At 44.8% G+C, this 21,742-nt stretch overlaps 1 protein-coding gene across 2 annotated transcripts in view; it reads left to right on the top strand.

The window, feature by feature from the left end:
- ANO2 (anoctamin 2) overlaps positions 1 to 21,742 on the top strand; it is a 357,929-nt gene that overhangs the window by 176,187 nt on the left and 160,000 nt on the right. For both annotated transcript variants that reach the window (XM_021921930.2, XM_021921931.2), the window contains 3 exons: positions 5,782 to 5,942; positions 10,701 to 10,783; positions 17,879 to 17,989. In XM_021921930.2, the coding sequence (XP_021777622.1) occupies positions 5,782 to 5,942; positions 10,701 to 10,783; positions 17,879 to 17,989 (355 nt within the window). The remainder of the gene's footprint in view (positions 1 to 5,781; positions 5,943 to 10,700; positions 10,784 to 17,878; positions 17,990 to 21,742) is intronic.

Here is a 21,742-nt window from a genome sequence, read left to right as displayed (position 1 = left end):
AAAGGAGACTGTGTCTGGCACATAGCAGAAGATTAATAAATGATTGTTGAATACATCAAAATGTGTGGAAGTAGAGTACAAGGGACAAAAGATACACTTAGCTAATATGTAGAATTTAAACCTCTTGCCATCTTCAGAATTGTCTTTGCAAACTGAAGCATGGTTAATATGTTTTAGTTTTCTTTGGGATGTAAGTGAGAGAAATGCAGCTTGAACTAGATTAAGTGAAAAAGAAAATTTATTATAAGCATTCAAGGAACACTGGAATAGGTACTCCATTTATCTCCTGCCTCTGACTCTTTCTAGCATTTGTTGGTTTCACCACGTATTTTCTCCATTTGGATTAAACATTGCTGCTAGTAGCTCATGGGTGTTACACCTTAGAACTTTATACTCGTTTCATCTCAAGTGAAAAAGTACTATGACTCCGTTTGACTTACGTGGAGGCCCTGGACCAATTCACTGTGGCTCGGGGGCAGGATAGCTTTGTACCAACTTGATGTTCCCTCCATAGCCAGGTGGATGAGGACACTGGGCGGATCGTTAGAGTTGGGGGTGGTAATGGGGAAAGTAATGGCCATTCTGAAGAAAAAGTAAAAAATGTGCATTTTAGGAAGGGTATGTGTGCATCAGTGGGCAGAAACCTGCTTTATGGCTCACCTGCTTCCTGCCTGTTGGTGCATACCCTATAGAAATGGTCTTGCAAATTAGATCACCTGGAGATGATGTTGTCAATATCTAGACTAAAACTAAATCTATGTTAATCTATGCAAATGGTCTTGCAAATCAGATCAACTGAAGATTATATTGTCAATATCTAGAGACAAGAGTTTGGATTTTTTTGATATAAAATTCTAGTATCAATTGTCAAGTTTTTTTTTTTTTTTTTTTTTTGCAGGGGTGAGGAAAAAAGGAAGGGGGAGAGGGAGGGAGGCAGAGGGCAAGTGTTCTTGATTGGGAGTTCTGGGACCTTTATCACAGGAGATGGGTTATTAGGGCTCTGCTTTCCCCAGCGCATCTAGAGGGAAGAGCTAATACTTATGAAATACCTACCTTGTGCTGGGCATAATGCTAGGTGATTGTTATAAACTAGTTTCTTTGATCCTGTAAGAGATCAATGTTATATATGCCATAAATAGGCATTATAATTTCCACTGAACAGTGATTGAGAAACTGATGCTACATGAGGTCACATAAATTGTCCAATATCAACAACTGATAGTTGTCAGGGCTGGGAGTTGAACTCTGTTGCCTCCTGTTCCAAAGTCTTTGCTTTTTCTAATAAGGAGAGAAGTTTTCCAGAGAGCTCATATCCTCCTCCACAACTCAGTAGCTTCACGTGGGCTTGCCTGGGTGTGTTCTAAGAAAACATGGCTTTTGGGTTTCTCTTGCCAGTTGTGATCCCTAGACATCTGGCCTCAGGTTGGCCAAGGGTGGAAAACCCCATACCGTGCCTAGGGAACCGGTTCCAGTTCAGTGGGTGGGGCACCAGTGGGCTGGTTTATATCAGGATTTAGAACTTGTGCCCTGGGTAATACACGTGGCAGCAGCAACTACAGCTGGAAAGGACATGGTCTGCACATGCTGCAATGATAGACATCTACACACAGACGCACACACCCCACATTCACACACACTCATGCACGTGCACATAGATGTCTACACACAGACACACACACCCACATTCACACACACATGCATGTGCAGATCCATGTCTGCACACAGATGCACACACCCACATTCACACACACTCATGAATGTGCTGATAGATGTCTACACACAGATACACACACCCACATTCACACACACTCATGCACGTGCACATAAATGTCTACACACATACACACACCCACATTCACACACACTCATGTACATGCAGATAGATGTCTACACACAGACACACACACATGCATATGCAGATGGATGTCTGCACACAGATGCACACACCCACATTCACACACTCATGAATGTGCTGATAGATGTCTACACACAGATACACACCCACATTCACACACTCATGCACGTGCACATAGATGTCTACACACGAACACATACCCACGTTCACACTCATGCATGTGCTGATGAATGTCGAAACGCCCATTCCGCTCCATACGTGCACATATCATCACCACACACACACACACCCACATTCACACATACTCATGCATGTGCAGGGATATTCAAGTGTAAAGTGCAGTCGTTACTGTGGATGTGTCACATTGCCTGGTGTTTTACAACTGTGGATATGACAACCACCACTGGTGGGTTGTGGAATCAATTTAATGGGCCTTTAAGTGGACTAAAATAAGATGGGGTAAGATAGGCTAGAACACAATGAATACTAGTATTCATTATAAGAAGGATGGGTAAGTGTTGCTTCATGAGATTTTATTTCAGTTTTGTAAGTGTGTTTGTGAGAGTGAGGGTATGTATTTGCATACTGAAATCTGATGTAACAAATCATTTTAACTGTAGGTCATAGTCAAAAAAAGATTAAAATTACTACAAAATTGAAGTTTTGGATGTTGTTTCTTTAGACTCAGGATGGGGCCTGGCAAATCAGGAAGGTGTAAATACTAGAAAAAAGTAAACATTTTAATAGATTTCTTTAAAAACAGACGAACTGTTTTTTATACACAATTGTAAATTCATCAAAAGTCCAACTTCTGTGGGTCTGATAGAAGCTCACAAAATGCCACTCCTTATAAACAAAGGGATATTCTCTAAAAACCAATATTGAATCTAAATACATACTGTAAGGGTTTGTGTCTATCAGCCACGCATAACTGTGATGAAAAACTTACAGTATTCCTGGGGTTATTTTAGAGGTTGCTAATTTCGTCATCAAGCCTGAAATTTACTATCGCTCACTTTTTAAAACCTTTTTATTTTGAAAAATTTTAGATTCACAGCACAGGAACTTGCAAAGATAGTACAGAGGGGCCCAGCATGCCCTTCATCTAGTTTCCTCCCATGGTTTCATCTTATGTAACTACGGCACAACCTCAAAACCAGAAAACTGACATGGATTAGGTGGAACTTTAAATGATACCTTTTATTCCCAGTAATTTAACTTTGATATGTGAGATATAAGCATAAGCTTGTCAGTAATACTTCCGTGCGTGCATGATCCCTCTATAGAACTTCCCTGTCTCTACTCACCAAGGGATTGATTTCATTTGTTCAGCACTTACATGAACAGAGAACACTAGGACATTTTTTAAAAAGCTGATTAATCTAAACCGTATTGAAAAAAGATTGGTTACTTTAGGTCTGAGACCTTAATAGCAGCTGTTTAGTCTGAATTTCCTGAACGATTGCCTCTTTGTACCTTCTCCCGTTGCGCTAACGGGCCTCTGAATCGCCTAATCCAGGAGCAGTGATTTACCCTGAAGAATGTTGCTCACTTTAGGGTCTTGGTTCAATGGACTGTCAAGCCGTTTATCAAGCTTCTTACGCTTTCTAGAGAAAATAATAAATTAAAGGAATACAGCATTGGATTTATAGCCACAGTTACTTCTCACTAGAAACCTGTGGATCGTGCAGCTTAGTGAGTACGCTAGACCTGATTTCCATTGTAGGCAGGCTTCTTCATCTTTCAGCTTGTCTAGAGGCAGGCTGTCTCAGAAAACACAAAGTCGTTTCGATGTCATTCTTAGCCAGAATTCCTCTAGAATTCTGTTAAAATTGATTACATCAAAAACCCTCCAATACATACAGAAAGCATTCTGACTTTGCATTTAAATGATTTGAGGAGAATCCATACCATGGTGGCTGCCATCTTGTACAAATGATGGATAGTTGCCTGCACTCTAATTTAAAAACCAGTAATTTACATAGCACTTAAGTTTCAAAGTGCTTTGCACCCGCTTGGCTGCTAATACGTTTTTCATTCCTGACCTTTTAGCATTGACTGGTTTCAGTTGACGAGGTTTCTGTCTCCTCAGTCCATGCTTAAAAGAAAAAAAACCGCTGAGTTAAATGAAGTCCCTAACACACATACTCCAAGAGCAGCATTGAGGAACTCATATGTTCTTGGATGTGACTTAAAAGTGAAAGTCTTTTACTAGAATTTATACAGACAAGTGATTTTCTGTGTAAATCTGTTTTTTAAGGGAGTACTTTCCTCTCTGAAAGCAACAATTCCTTCTCAACTACATAGCAAACACAGGTCTGACCCAGAAGACATAAACTGGGCTCTCTAGTCACCAAGCAGAACATGCCCAGGTGAAACTAGCATAGCTGAATGTATTATTAAGATATTACTATTTAATATTTTCGATGTGGATGAGTCATTTTTATTGAACTTTGCCAAGGGAGAGCTTAGCAGCGAGTCAGCAGAGGAACTGGAGTTTATCCTTAGAGACTGAGAATTTCCATTCTCTCACACAGAAGGCCTTTCCCTCCTGTGGACTTAGTAGCTCATTAAAAACAGAAGCCTAGGGACTGGGGCTTGACAGAAAGTGACAGCCCCTCAGTAAATCTGCCACCCTTCAACTTCTTAATGAAGGAGGAAATAGACCCAGGCATTCCTTTGGCTTTGCAGGTTTCCTCTGAGCACTGGCTTTAGCACACAGGGCACCAGCTTGCTCACCCTAGCCGTGGCTCCCACTTGTGAGTCATGCTCTGTAGCGCCCTCTGCTGCTGCTTTGTGTGGGAAACAGCTGTTGTTCTCAGTGCTGGATCCCCTGCCTCCCCATCATTGTCTCCAGTTGCCCTGTAAGAACAGCCAATGCTTTGCTTTCGTGAAATCTTAAGTTCTCCACCCTTTCCCCCTGAACCATGAGCTTAACCATCCTCCCATCTCCCTGGGAAAATATTACACAACAGAGGGATGAGTTCATTCATTTTCCTATCAGTGTATGGTGTAGAGGGTTATTGGGAAAGCCAGTCAGGGCTGATTCTTTGGTTCTTATTTCCAAGCATTCATATGAGCCTAAATCTGTTGGATACAGCTAGTCAGCTAATGAGTGAATGGAATTTCAAATATATTCCTCAGTCCATTAAATGGAAATACACTAAGAATAGGTTGGAATACAGGCCATTAGAGATTATTTGGTTCATGCTCCAAGTATCAAAGAATCTAGACCTTGGAAGAATTTGCCTTGCTCTTTCATTGTCCCTAATCTTATTTCATGGTTATAATAATTCTTATTAGGTTGAGGCTATTAATCTCCATTCTACAAGTGCCTCTCCAGCTCATGCTCTTAGAAAAGGGCTTTCCACCCAGATCTACTCCATTCTTCCCTATGTAGAACTTCATCTTCTAGAGGTGAGAGCATGCACAGGTCTAGCCACACACTCATGTTTGTTTCTACTTGGGACCAGTATCACTTGTTTGTGAGACAGCCAGTAGGCTTTACAAAAACAGCCTAGACTGAAGAATGGATGATGAAATCCAGCTTCAGGCTGTGATTTATTCACAACTGTTGATGCATCCCATTCCACCAATCTCATGGACCCAACACGTTCTGAAGGGACTTTATGAGGCATAATTTAATGCCCAGTATCTCTAACAGATCTCAGTAACTTTCCAGGACACTTGTAGTGACAGGGAGCTCCATACCCTATCTTTTTATTGTTTTTTTTGAACCAAATATGAGTAACACTCTCCAGGTGAAGAATCCAATGATCCAATGCTAACTTCTTTAACATTCCTTACTTACGGAGTTGAAAAACTCAACCTTAGATTTGGAAATGGAAGCTATTTGGGGGATGGTTTTTTCTTGGAGCGGACCATGCTTGAGCTCCACCTGACCCAACAACCTCCATCTATTGCAGCAGAGAGATGTGTGACCAGCAGAATGCCTTCATCATGTGTCCCCTGTGCGACAAGTCCTGTGATTACTGGAACCTCAGCTCAGCCTGTGGGACCGCGCGGGCCAGCCACCTGTTTGACAACCCTGCCACCGTCTTCTTCTCCATCTTCATGGCTCTGTGGGGTATGTGGCCATCACCAGGCTTGCTTATATGGGCGGTTCCTTTAAATGGGTAGAGTGACCAAGCTCTAAAGCTCATCCCCTTCAGGTTACTTACTTTCACATTTTTTCTTCCCATCCCAAGAAGTATTTTAAGGATAATACCTTTCACTTCGCTACTCATATGTGTGAATAGAAATAGGAACATCCTTCATGTCTTTATCTGTTTTCTCTCAGATGTAGTCATGCTAACCTTGTACTAGTCCCATGTGTGATTTATTCAGAATTTGAACCAATGCCTGTTTCGAAAACCCCTAGCACACCCGTAAGACTCCTCCAGGTACACTGACTTAGGTGAGAGTATAGATATCATGCAGCACAATACTTAGAATGGTGGAGTGACTGTCGTGGTCACAGAGTTAGCTCATGGTAAACGTGGGCTGAGATTTGGTCTCCTGACTCCAGTTCAATGCTATTGTTAGGACATCGTGAGTGTAGACTGTACTGTCCCTGCACTGTTTAATTTAATATTTATCGCCAGAGTAATGCTTTCAGTATTCCCACCAAAGGGATTTGTGGAGGAAAAAATAATTCCTTCATTTTTCTCCTCCTCCCTTCCTCCCAGAGTATGGGGGTAATAAACTTGTTATGAGCCATAGCTATCTGACTGTAAACACACACACACAGACACACACACACACACTCCTCTTCTCACAAACTGGAATAATGTAGAATAACCACCCCATGGTAACTGAGCATTTCTAAGAAGACACACCCATGAGTATTAGAAAAGGGACCAAGTCAACATGTGTCAGCTCATCTGAGTAGCCACCTGCTCCTTTACTCATCACCGAATGTCCAGGCCCTGGGTTTGCACGTTGGTCACAGACCAGCAGGACCACAGTCCTGCTGCAGAGGCTGCTTGGTTTATCACTGACTCCATGGGGCCCGGAGGATATGCCAGGATGGGCCCTGAGTCACACATCCCTGAGAGTATGAGGAGGAGGAGGAGAGGGAGAGGTCTATTCTCGGTGGTTCTTAGGAGAACTAGAACACAACCTTCCTCCATTCCCGGTGGACCTTCACTTGGGTGGAGACAGAACTTGACTGGAAAGATTCCTGTATTACTAGGCCACCAAGAAAAATTTCCAGGGCACACTCTATTCTCTATTATCAGGGAGAGCAGCTGCATCCCGGGAGCACACGGGCCGTGTCAGCCCGTCGAGAGTTGGAGCAGGAGGAAATGGAATTGTGACCATAGAGTCCTGGGACTGTTCACAGGCAGGGTCAGTAGAACACACTGAAGTTGGGGCTTGCTGCCTGGGAAGTCACTGGCAGCTCTGTGTCTCCTTATCAAACAGGAGTATCATGGAATGACTCCAAGACCCACCTGAACTGATTTGGAACCCAGAATACGTATTCATTTTTTGAAATATTACAACTCTAATCCCCATAATTTGTCTTGCTGATATTACCACCGTTAAGTAGCTGAAGCTTAATAACTCCAGGTCTATAATCCTTCCAGAACTTTCTTGGGACACATAATGCCCTGTTGTAGAGAAACTTGGTGTTCAATCGTACTTCCTAGTTTCAAGTTTCAACAACTGCCTCTTCTCTTCCCTCGATAGCTGTAATGAACAGCAATCTCCCACCCCTTCTGAGATCCTCAGTCTTCTCCTACCCCATCCCTGGACCTACTGTCTTCCTCTCACATGACAGTGCAGGGAAAGTACCCAGAGGGGGGATTGCGCCAGAGCTTCCTGGCATAGGGGAGGATTTGGTTTTGTTTTTTGACAGCCTTGCTGTGCTTTATGTGATTGTGTATTCAGTTACAGCAGCCAAGAGCCCTTAGGCAAGATTGTCTACAAATTACAATTAAAAATAATAGTAATGCCTCTCATTACCCTGATTATTATGATTAGTGGTGCTGTGCTGGGTGGGCCTGGGCCAGGGCCCAGGCCTGCCGGGAATAAGGCTGGGAAGAAATGGCTGTATGTTGAGAGAGACTTGGGCTGCTGGTGGCAGTGGAAGGGGTGATGTGGAGTCAGGAGGTCTTGGGGGATACCAGTCAGCAGGACCCGAGTCTGTTGGAGTCTTCAGACCCAGCTCCCCTGTGACTCTGACTTCAAACTCTAGGGAACATTGGGAGAGAGAGTGAGGTCCTGCTGAAAACAGAAGGAAAGAGACAGCGTTTCAGAACTATTTTCTGAATAGAGGTTAAGGACACTGACCTAGGCAGACCTAATGTGTGTCTCAGTTCTGCTCCTTACCAGCTAGGGATCCCACAGCAGGTAAATGTGAACCTAGTTCTGTGACACTAAAGTCAATACCCTTGACCAAGGTGCCCTGTTACCTTGGGCAGATTACTTAATCTTTGGATATCGTTGTCCTCATCTGTAAGTTGAGTGAAATAATAGCTACCCCACAGTGTTCTTGTGAGAGGTGGATGAGGTATGCATGCAAAGCATGTAGCATAGCGCCTGGCATAGAACTGGGAGCCACTCTCCATCAGTTTGATGGTCCTCCCTTGCCCTCACGACTCATCTATCCATGACTCTTTCGCCCCTCTCATCTGTCCTGCCGTCTGACTTCCTCCCTTCATGGAGACGCCAGTCGGTCAGCACTCTGGACACTGCTGTGTGCACAGCCCTCCTCAGGAACCAAGGAAGGAGCAGTAGGAAGAGGAGGGACTTGCTACCATTCTTAGTATCTCCGGGCCAAAGCCAGTGTTGGGAGGTCAGAATACACTCACTCGAGAAAGGCCTCAAATCCAAGGGAGAAAAACTTGCAAATCAGTGCGTGCAAAATATCATGTCAGATGAAAACATGCAAATCAATGCACCATAATGTAGTAAATGTAAGTAAAACAAATGCACCAAATGCAAGTAAAACAAATGCAGCTTTAAGTAACTGTGTATTCAACCAGTGCATCAGTGTTTGATATTCTCAGTTCTGAGCTGTGACTGAGGTAGACAGAGGCAGCTAAGAGCCAGGAAGAGTTTACAGTCCTGTTATTACATCACAGACATGAAGTGCCAGCCAGTAGTCAGGCGTGGCATGTAGTGAAGTGTGCTCAGGCTCCTGCTAGGGGTGGGGTGGATCTGTAGGGGTGGCCTCAGGGAATGTCATGTCATCTCCCTCTCCAGGGTGCCATGAACATAGGGCAGTAGGAGTGAGGAAGACAGGGTGCCGTGGGGACTGATCTTATGGAAGAGGAGGACTTGAGCTGGGTCAGGATAGGATGAGGGTAGAAGCTGGAGGATAGCACAGGAGAGAGGGACAATGGGCGCAAATCGAGTATGGAGAAGATGGTGAGGGGATGACCCAGCTGCAAGATGTATGTTGACAAATGGCAGGATGAGATTCAGATAGATGGTTCAGCCTCGACATACATAGTCCTGGAATCCAGAGAGAAGAACTTAGACTGTAAGGAGCCATTGAACATGTAGGCCGGTAGTGTTGGCACCCTTCCTCTGCCCACTCCTTCCATGCCCATATGCCATTGTCCTTCAAAAATCAGCTTGGATGCCTCCTCTGGCAGGTAGCACTTCTCTTCGCAAGCCCACAGCGTTTTCATCTGTGTCATTCTTAGGGCCTCGATCCCTTTATGCCTTGTATTGTAGTTGTTTACAATCTCTTCTCACAGACTGTAAACAACTTGAGAAGCAAAATCCACATGAAGTTCACCCGATCTCCCCGACAATGCCTAGAATGGTGTTTTGTGCATTGCAGATACCTTAGTTGGGACTGGTGCTTTTGCAGGATTAGAAATTCACTCAAACTTCCTCAAATAACAAGAGATTTACTTTAAGAAAACAAGAGACAAGCTCCTGGGTGTAGGAAATGAAATATAGCCGGGCCTCTTGGGAACTGGAGCTGGAGATGCTGTCGGAAACTAAGGCCTTCCCTCCTTTCAGGTGCTGCGCGGTCTCTCCCTTCCCTGCTCCTCTTTGTGTCTTTTAGTTTCAGTTTTCAAAAGAGGGAATCTGCCTGCTCTGTCAGCAGGCCCTGGATCAGGTGTTCAGCTCTGGTATAACAAACTGTAGCTGTAGGGTTGGGCTGGTGGGGGGATCAGGTTCTTCCTAGAGCATGCTGAGAAAGGCATGCTGGTCCTTCAAAGGGCCGTGGGTGGGGCAGGCAAACTGATGGATGTGTAGGTGTGGCAGGCATTCTACAACTATTCGCTAAGCAAATGGAAGAATGAATGCATACCACTTTACAGAGATTGTTCTATCAGTTACATGCAGGATGGGTTGGAAGGCTGAAAGTCTGGAGTCAGGCAGAACTGTTAGGAGACTGTTATGTAACCGCAGAATGATATGATTAGGGCCCAAATGAGGCAAGTGGTGCTGGGGACAGAAAGACAGAAATGTAGGGGAAAAGCGAGAGTGCTGAGGAAGGTGAAGGAAGAAAGAATGTATTGTATAGGCAAGATGAGACTTGTCAAAAAATCCTGCAGACCCCTCTCTTTTTATTTTCTTCATCCTGCCATCCTTACTTTACTTCTCCAGATCAGTGTTACCCTCTTCTCAGAAGTGGAGAAAGGAGCGTGTGTGTGTGTGTGTGTGTGTGTGTGTGTGTGTGTGTGTTGACTCTCAAGGATGTGGAGTATTTCTAGCAGTTTCAACTAGAAGTGGGAAAAAGAGGCTAAATGCATTCCAGAGAGCTCCTAAATTTAAAATCTATTAGTTTATCCCCCACCTCCACTGGTGAGCCCAAAGGGTACAGAATCCACTCTTCAAAAATAATTGAGTTTTTGTTGTTGTTGTTGTTCTTTTTAAGCTACCATGTTCCTGGAAAACTGGAAGAGGCTGCAGATGCGACTGGGCTACTTTTGGGACCTGACTGGCATAGAAGAGGAAGAAGTGAGTTCTCTCACATACTTCTCACATATTTCTGTGGGCTTTTGCTTTGTTTTGACCTTGGAAATGGACTCTCTTGAGTGAGATAACCATGTATGTTTGCTGTCACTGGCTGGGTCTCACAGTGGCTGCCTGTGTAGCTTGGCTTCATGGGCTGGGCCATAGTTGACCTGCACTGAGGCCAAAAGTCCAAGTGCCCCCTCTTCCCTTGAGCTGGAGGGCATTGAGCCTGATGTTTGGGCAGATGTCCCAGTGCCCTCCTCTCGGGGAAGAGGTGGCAGAAGATGCAAGAAAACAAGAGGCGAGAGGTCATCTTGAAATCATAAAGCCGGAGAATCAGGGATGTGTCAGAATGCCCTGGGAGCCTCCTGAGGGCCCAAGGAGAGGCAGGGTGTCAGGTGCTGGTTGTCTTTGATGTCTGTGAAAGAAGAAAGAACCACTAAACCTCTGTGGTACAAGCCCGTGCACTATGTGTGAAACTGGGGAGTTGCGGAGGCGTGAGCTAAGGGAAAGGGTAGGTTCTTCTAGAGCCGTGTTCTGGACAGATGATCTTTAAATAATGCAAATAAATCAGCCTTCCCTCATAGCTCTTCTGAGGACTAGCCCCCGAGTCTCGATGCTGGTGAGCTGATGATGGGCAGTGTGTCGTGCTTGCTCCCATGATCTGTTCCCACCATAATTCCTGCTCCTCCCAAAGCAACCCCACTGCCACTCAGCTCTCCTCCCCTCTTCTTTCACTTCCAAGCTCAGCAAGCCCCTCTGTTCTGACCATTAAAATCTTCAAGGCCTCCTGATACCAGGTACCACCATGGATGGGATATCAGGCAGGGACTCTCAATAGTGTGGATATCGTGGGTGAGGGGCTGAAGGCCGTGTCTAGGAGGGCCAGGAGGCACTTGCAGTTGCCTGAGTACCCACTTGCAAGGGCTGGCCATAGCAGTAAGGCCACAGCAGTAACGTGGCTGCATGGAACACAAGCCTGCTCCTTACTCTCCTACAGTGATTGCCTTGGACTAGGGACCTGGGGCCTTGTGGCCCTGACACTTTATGAGAGAGAAGTGGAATCCCTAATTGAGTCTCTTCCCAAGCCTGTATGTCCCCACGTCTGTGGCATGTCACCATTTCTTCTCCTTAATGCTCTAGGTAGTCTACTTGCCTTTGAGCAGGTGGGCTGAAGAATGGCAGGACCCACGGGGCAGCTGCATGGAATGGAATCTACCAGTGCAGGGTGTGCTGCCTGAAAGTGCTGGAAGGAGAGATGTGATGCTGTAGCCTTTCTCTACCTCCCATGGGTTCTCACTTAATTGCATCCCCATCCCACTCCACCCCATTGCCTTACCATATATTGGGTACATGCACCCACTCTACTCCAGTCCTAAGTGTTGAGCATATACCCTGAGACTAATACTATCATGAACTCCGTGGTGAAAGAGAGAATATACATATGCATTCTGCCTTCAGAGAGGATTCAAATTATTTAGGAAGATAAGCAACAGAGAATAGTAAAGACAGTTGCATTTCTTGCAAGAAAATTCCCAAACTGGTCCTTCCAATAGAAAGAACTCTAGAAGTTTGAATGTGGGTGATCTAGTGGGAAAATCTTTGTATTATTGGTCCTGTTTGATTTAGCTGAAATATGTCTCATATACATGAGAGAGACAGAGAGAGACGGAGGTTGGGGGAGATGGGTAGGGTATAGTGCCTACTCCCCTAATGCCATAGAACATTTCCAAAAAAAGAAGATGCATCCCGGCATCCAAGCCTGTGTAGGCCCAGAGACAAGTTAAGTGTGTCTGCCGAGTAGAGTAGAGGAAGTCCTCACATCTCTCTGTTAGAGGGCAAGTATAAACATACTCTCTTCATCAGAAAAGCCTCAGTTATAACTCAATACCCTTGAAATCTCTGTAATAAGCCCCTGGCAGGAGTGAGACTATCATCCATTTTTCTTTCTGTAGCCAGGTTTCCATCTGTTTAACCCAATGAGCCATGGTAACTTCCTGGGAGGTACATGATTTGAGGAGCTCATGTGCTGGCTGAGAGGGGCCTGGCCAAGACTGGGTTTACCCGGGGCCTAAGGAGACAATCCGGATGGGATCTCCGTGTGAGGTTGCTGCAAGGCTGGTTGGTTCTGTAGTGTGATTGGTGTGCCCCGCATGTGCACAGGCCAGCCTCAACTTTTCCTTTAATGCATTTCTAGTTTGGATTAGCACACATCAATTTCAGTTCAATTCTGAACATGGCCATTAAGCATCTACTACATACTAGGTTTTTGTATAGAATATGGAATTATCTCAGGCATAGTGTCTGATCTCCGAGGGGCTGCATTCAGCAGGGTGCTCTTTGGTCTATAAATATTTAGAATAGAATGGAGAGTGTGCGAGAGAAATTGGTCTGGCTAATGTAGAGAGGAAATTCTTAAAAAATCAGGGTTTTGAAGACTGGTTGGCTTTTAATGGACAGCAAAGGGAAGAAGGGGCGCCCACAAGAAAGAAACAGCAGCAGAAGCCTTGACCTGGGAAAGCGAGGGGTGTAGATAGGCAACAACAAGATATCTTGAAAGCCAAGTTGGCTGCAGGGCACAGGGCTCAGTATGCAGTGGTGACAAGGGAAAAGCATAGTCTGGTGACTGGGTCAGGGAGGGTCCTGATTGCTAATCTGTATCTCCCAGGCCATGGGAAGGCATGAAGGTCAGGATAGCAAGGTACGAATGACTTGAACAAGGGTCCTAGGACTTATATGAAGCATTTAACCCACATTCAAAATGAGGAGTGAGTGGAAGGCAGATGTTACTTGGGCATTGGAGGGAGGGAGGCAGGGGTCCTTGAAAGCCATGATTAGAAGTTTTTTTTTTTGTTTTTTGTGGTTTTTTTTGAGACGGAGTCTCAGTTGCCCAGGCTCGAGTGCAGTGGCGTGATCTCAGCTCACTGCAAGCTCTGCCTCCCAGGTTCACACTATTCTCCTGCCTCAGCCTCCTGAGTGGCTGGGACTACAGGAGCCCGCCGCCACACCTGGCTAATTTTTTTGGTATTTTTAGTAGGGATGGGATTTCACCGTGTTAGCCAGGATGGTCTCGATCTCCTGACCTCGTGATGCCGCCCGAAGTTTTTTTCTATTTTAACCAGACCCCTCCCACTATCAGGAATACTTGCGAGTCTAGCTGTCTATAACCTTAAGACATCTTTCTTCCCCGTGGTATCCAATAGGAAGCACTTGCTTCCCAGGGGAAAGGAGGGTGCCAGCTGACATACACCAAAGCTTGTGCACCCTCTAGTCCTCCCACCTGGGTGCCTCCAGCAGGTGGGTCACCCCAGGAGGGGTAGAACAAGCAGTAGGGCTTAAGTCCAGCTTGGAAACCAGAGAGAAGCCAGAAGAAGACTGGAGACTGCTTTCTTACGAGGGTGGGGAAGGAAGGCATCTACCAAGTCCAAGAGCCCACCCCCTGGGCCGGTGCAGGTCTGCCTATGGGTGTCCCCGTGGGCATCACCACAGGACTTATTGAAGGACTCCTGTGATCCTGTTTGTCCTTGTTGCAGGGAGATCTGCCAGACCTCCAGAGTTTTATACTCTGAAATGGGATCATCTTCAACTCAGTGGGCCACTCTTACCCATTACCTTCTGTCACATCAGGAATACCCTGGAACTCTTAGAGTGTGGCCTTATCCGAACACAGATATCCTGCCCACCCATCTCTCTCCCACCCCTCATGTATCACATGAAAGCTTAGATATCCTCAGTGACTTCTTTCTGGTTTCATAGGAAACCAAATCCTCTGCCTACCGTTCTAACCCCAGCTCCTGTCCTTCTCCTTCGTGCTTAGACCTTCCAGCTACCTAGGCCTTCATTCTGTCTCGAGCTCATTCTAGCCTTTGCCCTGGCTGTTCCTGTTGCACAGATGCTTTTCCCCCAGACTCTGCAAGGCTTGTCTTTTCTCGGCTTTTGTGTCTCAGTGAAAACATTGCCATCTTCAGATTAGCCTCCCGCAGCTCCCCAATCTGAAGCAGCCATCCTGCTTTATTTCCTCTGCTGTTCTTGTCCTCATCTGCTAGTTTCTCGTTCCTGTGCTGGTTTACTCACTGTAACTTGCCTCTACTTGGAGGTAAGTTCCAGGGAAGGAGGGATCTTGTGTCTAGGACTGGCAGGATAGCCTCAGTGCCTGGAAACAGCTCAGAGTATAGCGGGTGCTTGATGACTCTTGGTTGAAGACGTTTGTTGGATGTATCTCTGGACTTGCCTCTTTAGATAAGACAAGTGTGGTCCTGAGCAGGCTTGGGTTCTTCCTCCCAGCTGGCTCCTGGGGAGACTGACCAAATGGAAATAGTTCCCAGAGTCTCGGTGGGAGGGGTGATGATCTGTGATGACTTGACATCAGATTACCCATCCAGTGCTGTTGTGTGTAGGGAACATCAGGAATAAGGCTGATCTGTCCATGGCTGGGTGTGTCAAAGCAGCCCTCACAGGGGCTGGATTCTGCTCTGGCCAGGAGCTCAGTTGTCCACTTTTGAGGGATTCTATAACCTCACCCTACTTGCTTGGCTGCAAACAAGGAAGTCCTTGTCAGGCCTGCTTCAGCTGAGTGCAGCGCAGCCTGTCTCTTCCTTGAGTTTCCGATTCCTGTCTGAGTGCTTAGGAAGCTAGGCTTGCTTTAAAAAGATGAGAGTTATGGCCAGGTGGAGTGCCTCATGCCTGTAATCCCAGCACTTTGGGAGGCCGAGGTGGGCGGATCACCTGAGGTTAGGAGTTCAAGACCAGCTTGATCAACATGATGAAACCCCGTCTCTACTAAAAACACAAAAAAATCAGCTGGGCCTGGTGGCATGTGCCTGCAGTCCCAGCTACTCCAGAGACTGAGGCAGGAGAATCGCTTGAGCCCAGAAGGCGGAGGTTGCAGTGAGCCGAGATCATGCCACAGCAGTCCAGCCTGGGCGGCGGGCTCCTGTAGTCCCAGCCACTCAGGAGGCTGAGGCAGGAGAATAGCGTGAACCTGGGAGGCAGAGCTTGCAGTGAGCTGAGATCACACCACTGCACTCGAGCCTGGGCAACTGAGACTCTGTCTCAAAAAAAAAAAAAAAAAGAAAAGAAAAAAAAGATGAGGCAGCTCTGAAGTGAGGCCCAGTGTGGGGGGAGGTGAGCCACGGCCACACCTAGAGGGATTCAAGCAAACTCCTCTGTGTGCTGCCACATCATGCCCTGGAAAGCCAGAGATAATCAGAGACATCCTGCTGATCAGCTGGGGGTGCCTCCCTTAGCCCCTGTGCATGGTGTGAAAGGGGGGAGGCTCCTCTGGCTTGAAGAGATTTAGAACCCATGTTCTTCTGGAACTCACTGAAATATACTGCTACAGTTTTTAATTAAAATCTCCCATTGGAATAATGTAGAAGTAAAGCAACCAAATTTCAGAGGCCACGGGGGACAACCTCAAACCATAGTTCTCAAAGTATTTCTGCAGGTTATTAATTGTTACAGGCAAAAGTTGCTTTGTGGGAAATGATGGGCTTAGGAAAATTAAGCAAGTGTCTTGACAGTAGCACTTTTCAGAGTTTTTAATATGCTCATTGTGACTCTCAGAAAGTCGATACATTATAGTGTTTTCCAGTGTTTTAGACCTTGGAGTCCTTTTCTAGCTGAAATTCTCTTGGCACACACATTAGGAAATGCTGTGTTGGAGAACGGATGAAGGTGAGAGACAAAATCAAGTGCACTTTACAAGCATTTAGAGATTTCTGTGTGTTCTGCATGGTGCCAAGTACTGTGCAAAACACAGAATAATACAGAGCAGGTAGCTGATCTTTATGTTAGGATAAGAAGCCTCTCACATGCAAAACAGCTAGGAAACAATAAAAGAAAAATACGTAATGAAGAGCTGCAATGTGTGGTATAAGCTATAAAAGTCTAGGAATTCAGAGAGGGAGGAGACCCCACCTGGTAGGTATGTTGCAACAGTTGGAGAAGGCCTCCTGGAAGGGGTGGGACTGACGTCCCCTTGGAGAATGGGTGAGGATGGAGTGGCACCACCTGCTGTTGTTTTAGTTATGCTTGTTAGTCACTTACATGGTCTGTCCTCTCCTGTATCGTGGCATGTCTTGGGAAAGCCAGAGAGAGGTCAAGAGCCTGGCCTGTTGACATTTGGAATCTCTGACCTACGGACAGGGATAAGGACATGTGTGTTCCCTGAATAGCAGAGCCCATTGTGAACCAGTACCTGAATCCCTGCCCAGGAGTTATCGATAAATGATGCAGGAACATGAAGTCCTCACACCTGTAGATGTTTGTTCTTGAGCTGGAAACCATAAGGAAGACCCGCCAATGAGGCCAGGTGTACACAGTTAAATTTTCTTTGAAGTGAGTCATGCATCTTCCTGCCCCAGCATCTGCACTGATTTGACCATGGTCCTCTGGATTAGTTAGGTGCTCTTTCCCATGCCTGGTGAGTCACGATTCAGGTTTGTGTTGCTGAATGGCCCAGTGAGGTCTCTTGAGCATTGCTGTACTTGCCAATGAGTTACTCACCGAGGCTGTACAGGAAACAGGTCCAGGCAAGTGAATTTTAAGATTCCCTATGGCCACCCTTGACTTTGATGTTTATTGGTCGCCATTTTAGCTCAGAGAATAATGGAGCAGGGAAGGAGTTTTGTTGTTGCCCTCACTCCCAGCTGTGGGGCACATCTGTTTCTCCAGCTGGGAGCTGGCTTGTTGAAAGTTAGAAGTTTGAGGTCTGACAATAGTTGGTGGGATGACCAGGGATATCCCTCTACCTCTGGTGAAACGGCTCTGCAAAGTACTGGGCTTCTCTTCATATCAACCATCTAGTTAACATTTCCTCTCTCTTTTCTCAACACCGGCGCTATCCCCAGGAACGTGCCCAGGTTTGGTTTTCAGTGTGACAACGAGTATTGTGTGTCCCTTGTCTCTTCCTCACATTGTGTTCTTATGTTAGGTTGTGACGTCTAGATGCCTTGTGATTGTGTTTGGTGTGGCAGTTCATATCCAATAGCGTCCAATCCTAAACGCTGATGTTAATGTACATGTGTCTGGTTATAACCCACAGGCCAAGGCCATTCTTCCTTTCATTTACTAACCACTCTCTGCTCTTTGGTTTAGGAACATTCCAGGCCTGAGTATGAAACCAGAGTTCGAGAGAAAATGCTAAAGGAGAGCAACAAGTCGGCTGTCCAGAAATTGGAAACAAACACTACGGAGTCTGGCCACGAGGTACGAGGCTGCCCTCGTTGCTCACGGTCCCCTTTACTTGTTGAGATCCTGTTGTCATTTTGTTTGGCACACCTTAGTGAAGGGAGACTGGGCCTGAGAAAGGGTTGATGTGGGGCAGGATGGGATGAGAACATGACATCTCACATTGTCCTGCAGCCAGAGATCGTTGGCAATGGGCTTTCGCGATGACTTGACCGCTCTTTCCCGGGTGGTGCTGTCTGGTCAAAATGGGAGGGCAGGTTGGAGGAGAAGCAGTTCAGGCCTGGTTCCTACCATCATCTAAAGTTTGAATAATAGTAACATTTGGCCGCGCGCGGTGGCTCAAGCCTGTAATCCCAGCACTTTGGTAGGCCGAGACAGGCGGATCACGAGGTCAGGAGATCGAGACCATCCTGGCTAACATGGTGAAACCCCGTCTCTACTAAAAAATACAAAAAACTAGCCAGGCGAGGTGGTGGGCGCCTGTAGTCCCAGCTACTCGGGAGGCTGAGGCAGGAGAATGGCGGGAACCCGGGAGGCGGAGCTTGCAGTGAGCTGAGATCTGGCCACTGCACTCCAGCCTGGGCGACCGAGCGAGACTCCGTCTCAAAAGAATTAAAAAAAAAAAATAGTAACATTTAATACCCCACCATAGCAACCGCCACCACGCCTAATCCTTATGGAATGCTTGCTCTATGTTAAACACTGTTCTAAATGTGCTGCATTATCTCACAGTAAGTCTGCGAGGCTGGTACTATTGCTATGTAAATGAAGAGTCATGAAAAAAGTTATGTCCACAGATTAAGTCATTTGCCAGAGGTCACACAGCCAGTAAATCATTGCTGGATCTGGGATTCCAAGGCAGGTCTATTAGTCTGTGCACCTAACCACTATGACATACAGCCTTCAACTGCAATGGGAAAAATCAAAGGATGAAGCAAAAAATGGCTCTTAGGGCCTGCAGAGGCAAATTCATGCCTATATTTGCTCAAGCTACTCACACAATGTTCCTTACATTTCATTTTATCTCGGTGGGCCTCCAAAAGTAGATACGTGATTTTGACCGTGTCCTCTGAGTCATGTCTCTGAGTTTCATGGTGGCATGTAGTCATTAAAACAGAGCTTCGGAATGTGTGCCGTGGTTCGTAAAAATACTGAGTATGTATGCTGAGGGGACATGGGGATGCTCTTTGGGATACCTGTCTCTGTGTGCCACCCGTCTTTGAAAGCAGTGGTTGAGGGGGGCAGGGAGAGAGAGAGAAAGAGTTTATGACTTTCTTAATCTGGTTCTTGAAAAAAAAATCCACTAGATTGAAAATCTGTTGCTTTTAGATGTGTCTTTTCTCCATCTTGGATTTGAATTCAAATTTCATTTCATTTCACGTTCTTTAAGTTGGAACCATTCATGTTAACATGCAAATTTATGCAAGCATCAAAACAGAGGAATGTGGTGTTTTCGAGCCCAAAATACTGGCACTTTTTTTTTTCTTTTAAGAAAACAGAGCTTAAACAGAACAGAGAGGGTGGCCCTCTGAGTTATTTTTTTTCCTAGACGACGACCAAGTCCAAGACCACCAATTATTCAGGGAAATAATGAATTCATTCTTAGGAAAGACTCGTCATCACTGCCACCCTCATCAGAAAGCAAGCATTCTGTGTTCTGTCAGCTTCAGCAACGCCATGCAAACTTCTTTCTCTACCCCATAGCAGTATACAATGGATAATTTTATGGAAATCACATGTAACTTTTATTGACCACTGACTCATTTAATTTTAATTCCATAGACGGGAATGCCAAGGAGCTGGAATTGCGTACACTGAGGCTGTGGTTCTAATATAAACATTGCTTGGGTATATATGCGTGATTGGTCAAATAACTTTCAGGAACCATGAATAATTAAAAAACATCTGAATGCATTATGAATGATGCATATGTTTATGTTTTAGCATTCAACATCTATTTTCATTACACTGTTGAGAACGCAAAGCTCAAAGCAGCTAATGCTTTATGGGCAGTGGGGGGAGATGACCTTCTCCAATGAGCAGTGTAAGATAAAAATGGCCTAGAATTTGATTGTCAGGATCCTTCTTGTGTTCCCTCTGTTTCTTCAACAAATGATCCTGTTCTTGCCAAATCCAGCCATAGGTGGGAGATACAGATGGACGCTGCTCTTGTCTGCAGGAAGAGTTGTAGTCAATACCTACTGCATAGCATTGCTGCAGGGGCACCTGCATGTGGAATATTTAGGAAAGGCACCTTCTTCTGAGGAATAGACAGGGACTACAGAATCAAATTCTAGCTGATGGTCTTGGATGTGCTTGTTTCACCCCAGAAGATCACCTTGGTTCTGCCTTCACTGTAACCCTGATGCTGCATATCCCCACCTCTCCTAACTTTCCTTCCTGCTGAATGGTAAAAAGCTACCATTTACTGATGCCCAGAGTTGTGCAGGAATTTGCTTAAGACCACATAGCTAGTTGTGTGGAAGCTGGTAATCAAACCCAGCTCTGCCTGATCCCCAAGACCTATTTGCTTTTTTTTTTTTTTTTTTTTTAATTTTAAAGATACCAAGTCCATTTACTTTTTAAGCATTTTTATTGAGATTTAATTTTATACACTAAAATTCACCCACTTAAAGTGTACAATTCAATGGTTTTTAGCATATTCACAGATTTGTGCAATTATCTACACAATTTATGTTGAAAACATTTTTATTATCCCAGAAAGAAACCCTGTACCCAATAGTTGCCAAGCCGTGGGTAACAACTAATCTACTTTCTGTCTCTATAGATTTGCCTATTCTGGACTTTCTTGTAAATGGTATTGTAGAATATGCGGTCCTCAGCTTCTTTCACTTAGCAATATTTTTTTAAGCATTCATTCATGTTGTAGCATATATCAGTACCTCATTCTTTTTTATTGCCAAATAATATTCCGTATTTTGGATTTGATTCATTTTATTTATCAGTGCAGTTGAGGGACATTTGGGTGGTCTCCATCTTTGGGCTACTATGAATAATGCTGCAATGGATGTTTGTGTACCAGCTTTTTTTTTTTCTCTTGAGTATATACCTAGGAGTAGAATTGCTGGGTCATATGGTAACTCTATGTTTAACATTTTAAAGAACTGCCATGCTATTTTTCCAAAGTGGCTATATTATTTTACATTCCAACCAGCTATTTATGAGGTTTCCAGCATCTCCACATCCTCACCAATGCTTATCATCTGTTTTTTAAATTTTATCCATCCCAGTGGTGTGACGTGGTATTTCACTGTAGTTTTAACTTGCATTTCCCTGATGACTAATGATGTGAACGTCTTTTCATGGGTTTTTTGGTCATTTGCATGTCATCTTTGGAAAAATATTTATTCAAATCCTTTGCCTCTTAAAAATATTGGGTTAATTGGCTTTTGATTATCAGGTTATAAGAGTTATTTATATATTTGGAATATATGAAGTTCTTTATATATTTGGGATATATGAAGTTCTTTATATATTTGGAATACCAATCTTATCAAATAATATGATGTAGAAATAGTTTCTTTAATTCTATAGATTGTGTTTTCACTTTATTGATGATATTATTTGAAGCACAAGTTTTAAATTTTGAAATAGTTCAATTTATCTAATTTTGTCACTTACGCTTTTATGCTATATCTAAGAAACCGTTGCCTAATCCAATGTCATTAAGAGATTTCTAATTTTTCCTCTAAGAATTTTATAGTTTTAACACTTGCAGTTAGGCCTATGATCCATTTTGAGTTCATGTTT

This window comes from Papio anubis, chromosome 9, assembly GCF_008728515.1.
Source record: "Papio anubis isolate 15944 chromosome 9, Panubis1.0, whole genome shotgun sequence".
In the NCBI taxonomy this organism is placed as follows: Eukaryota; Metazoa; Chordata; class Mammalia; order Primates; family Cercopithecidae; genus Papio; species Papio anubis.
The sequence above is the reverse complement of the archived record's forward strand: the minus strand, read 5'-3'. Positions and strand labels throughout refer to the sequence as shown.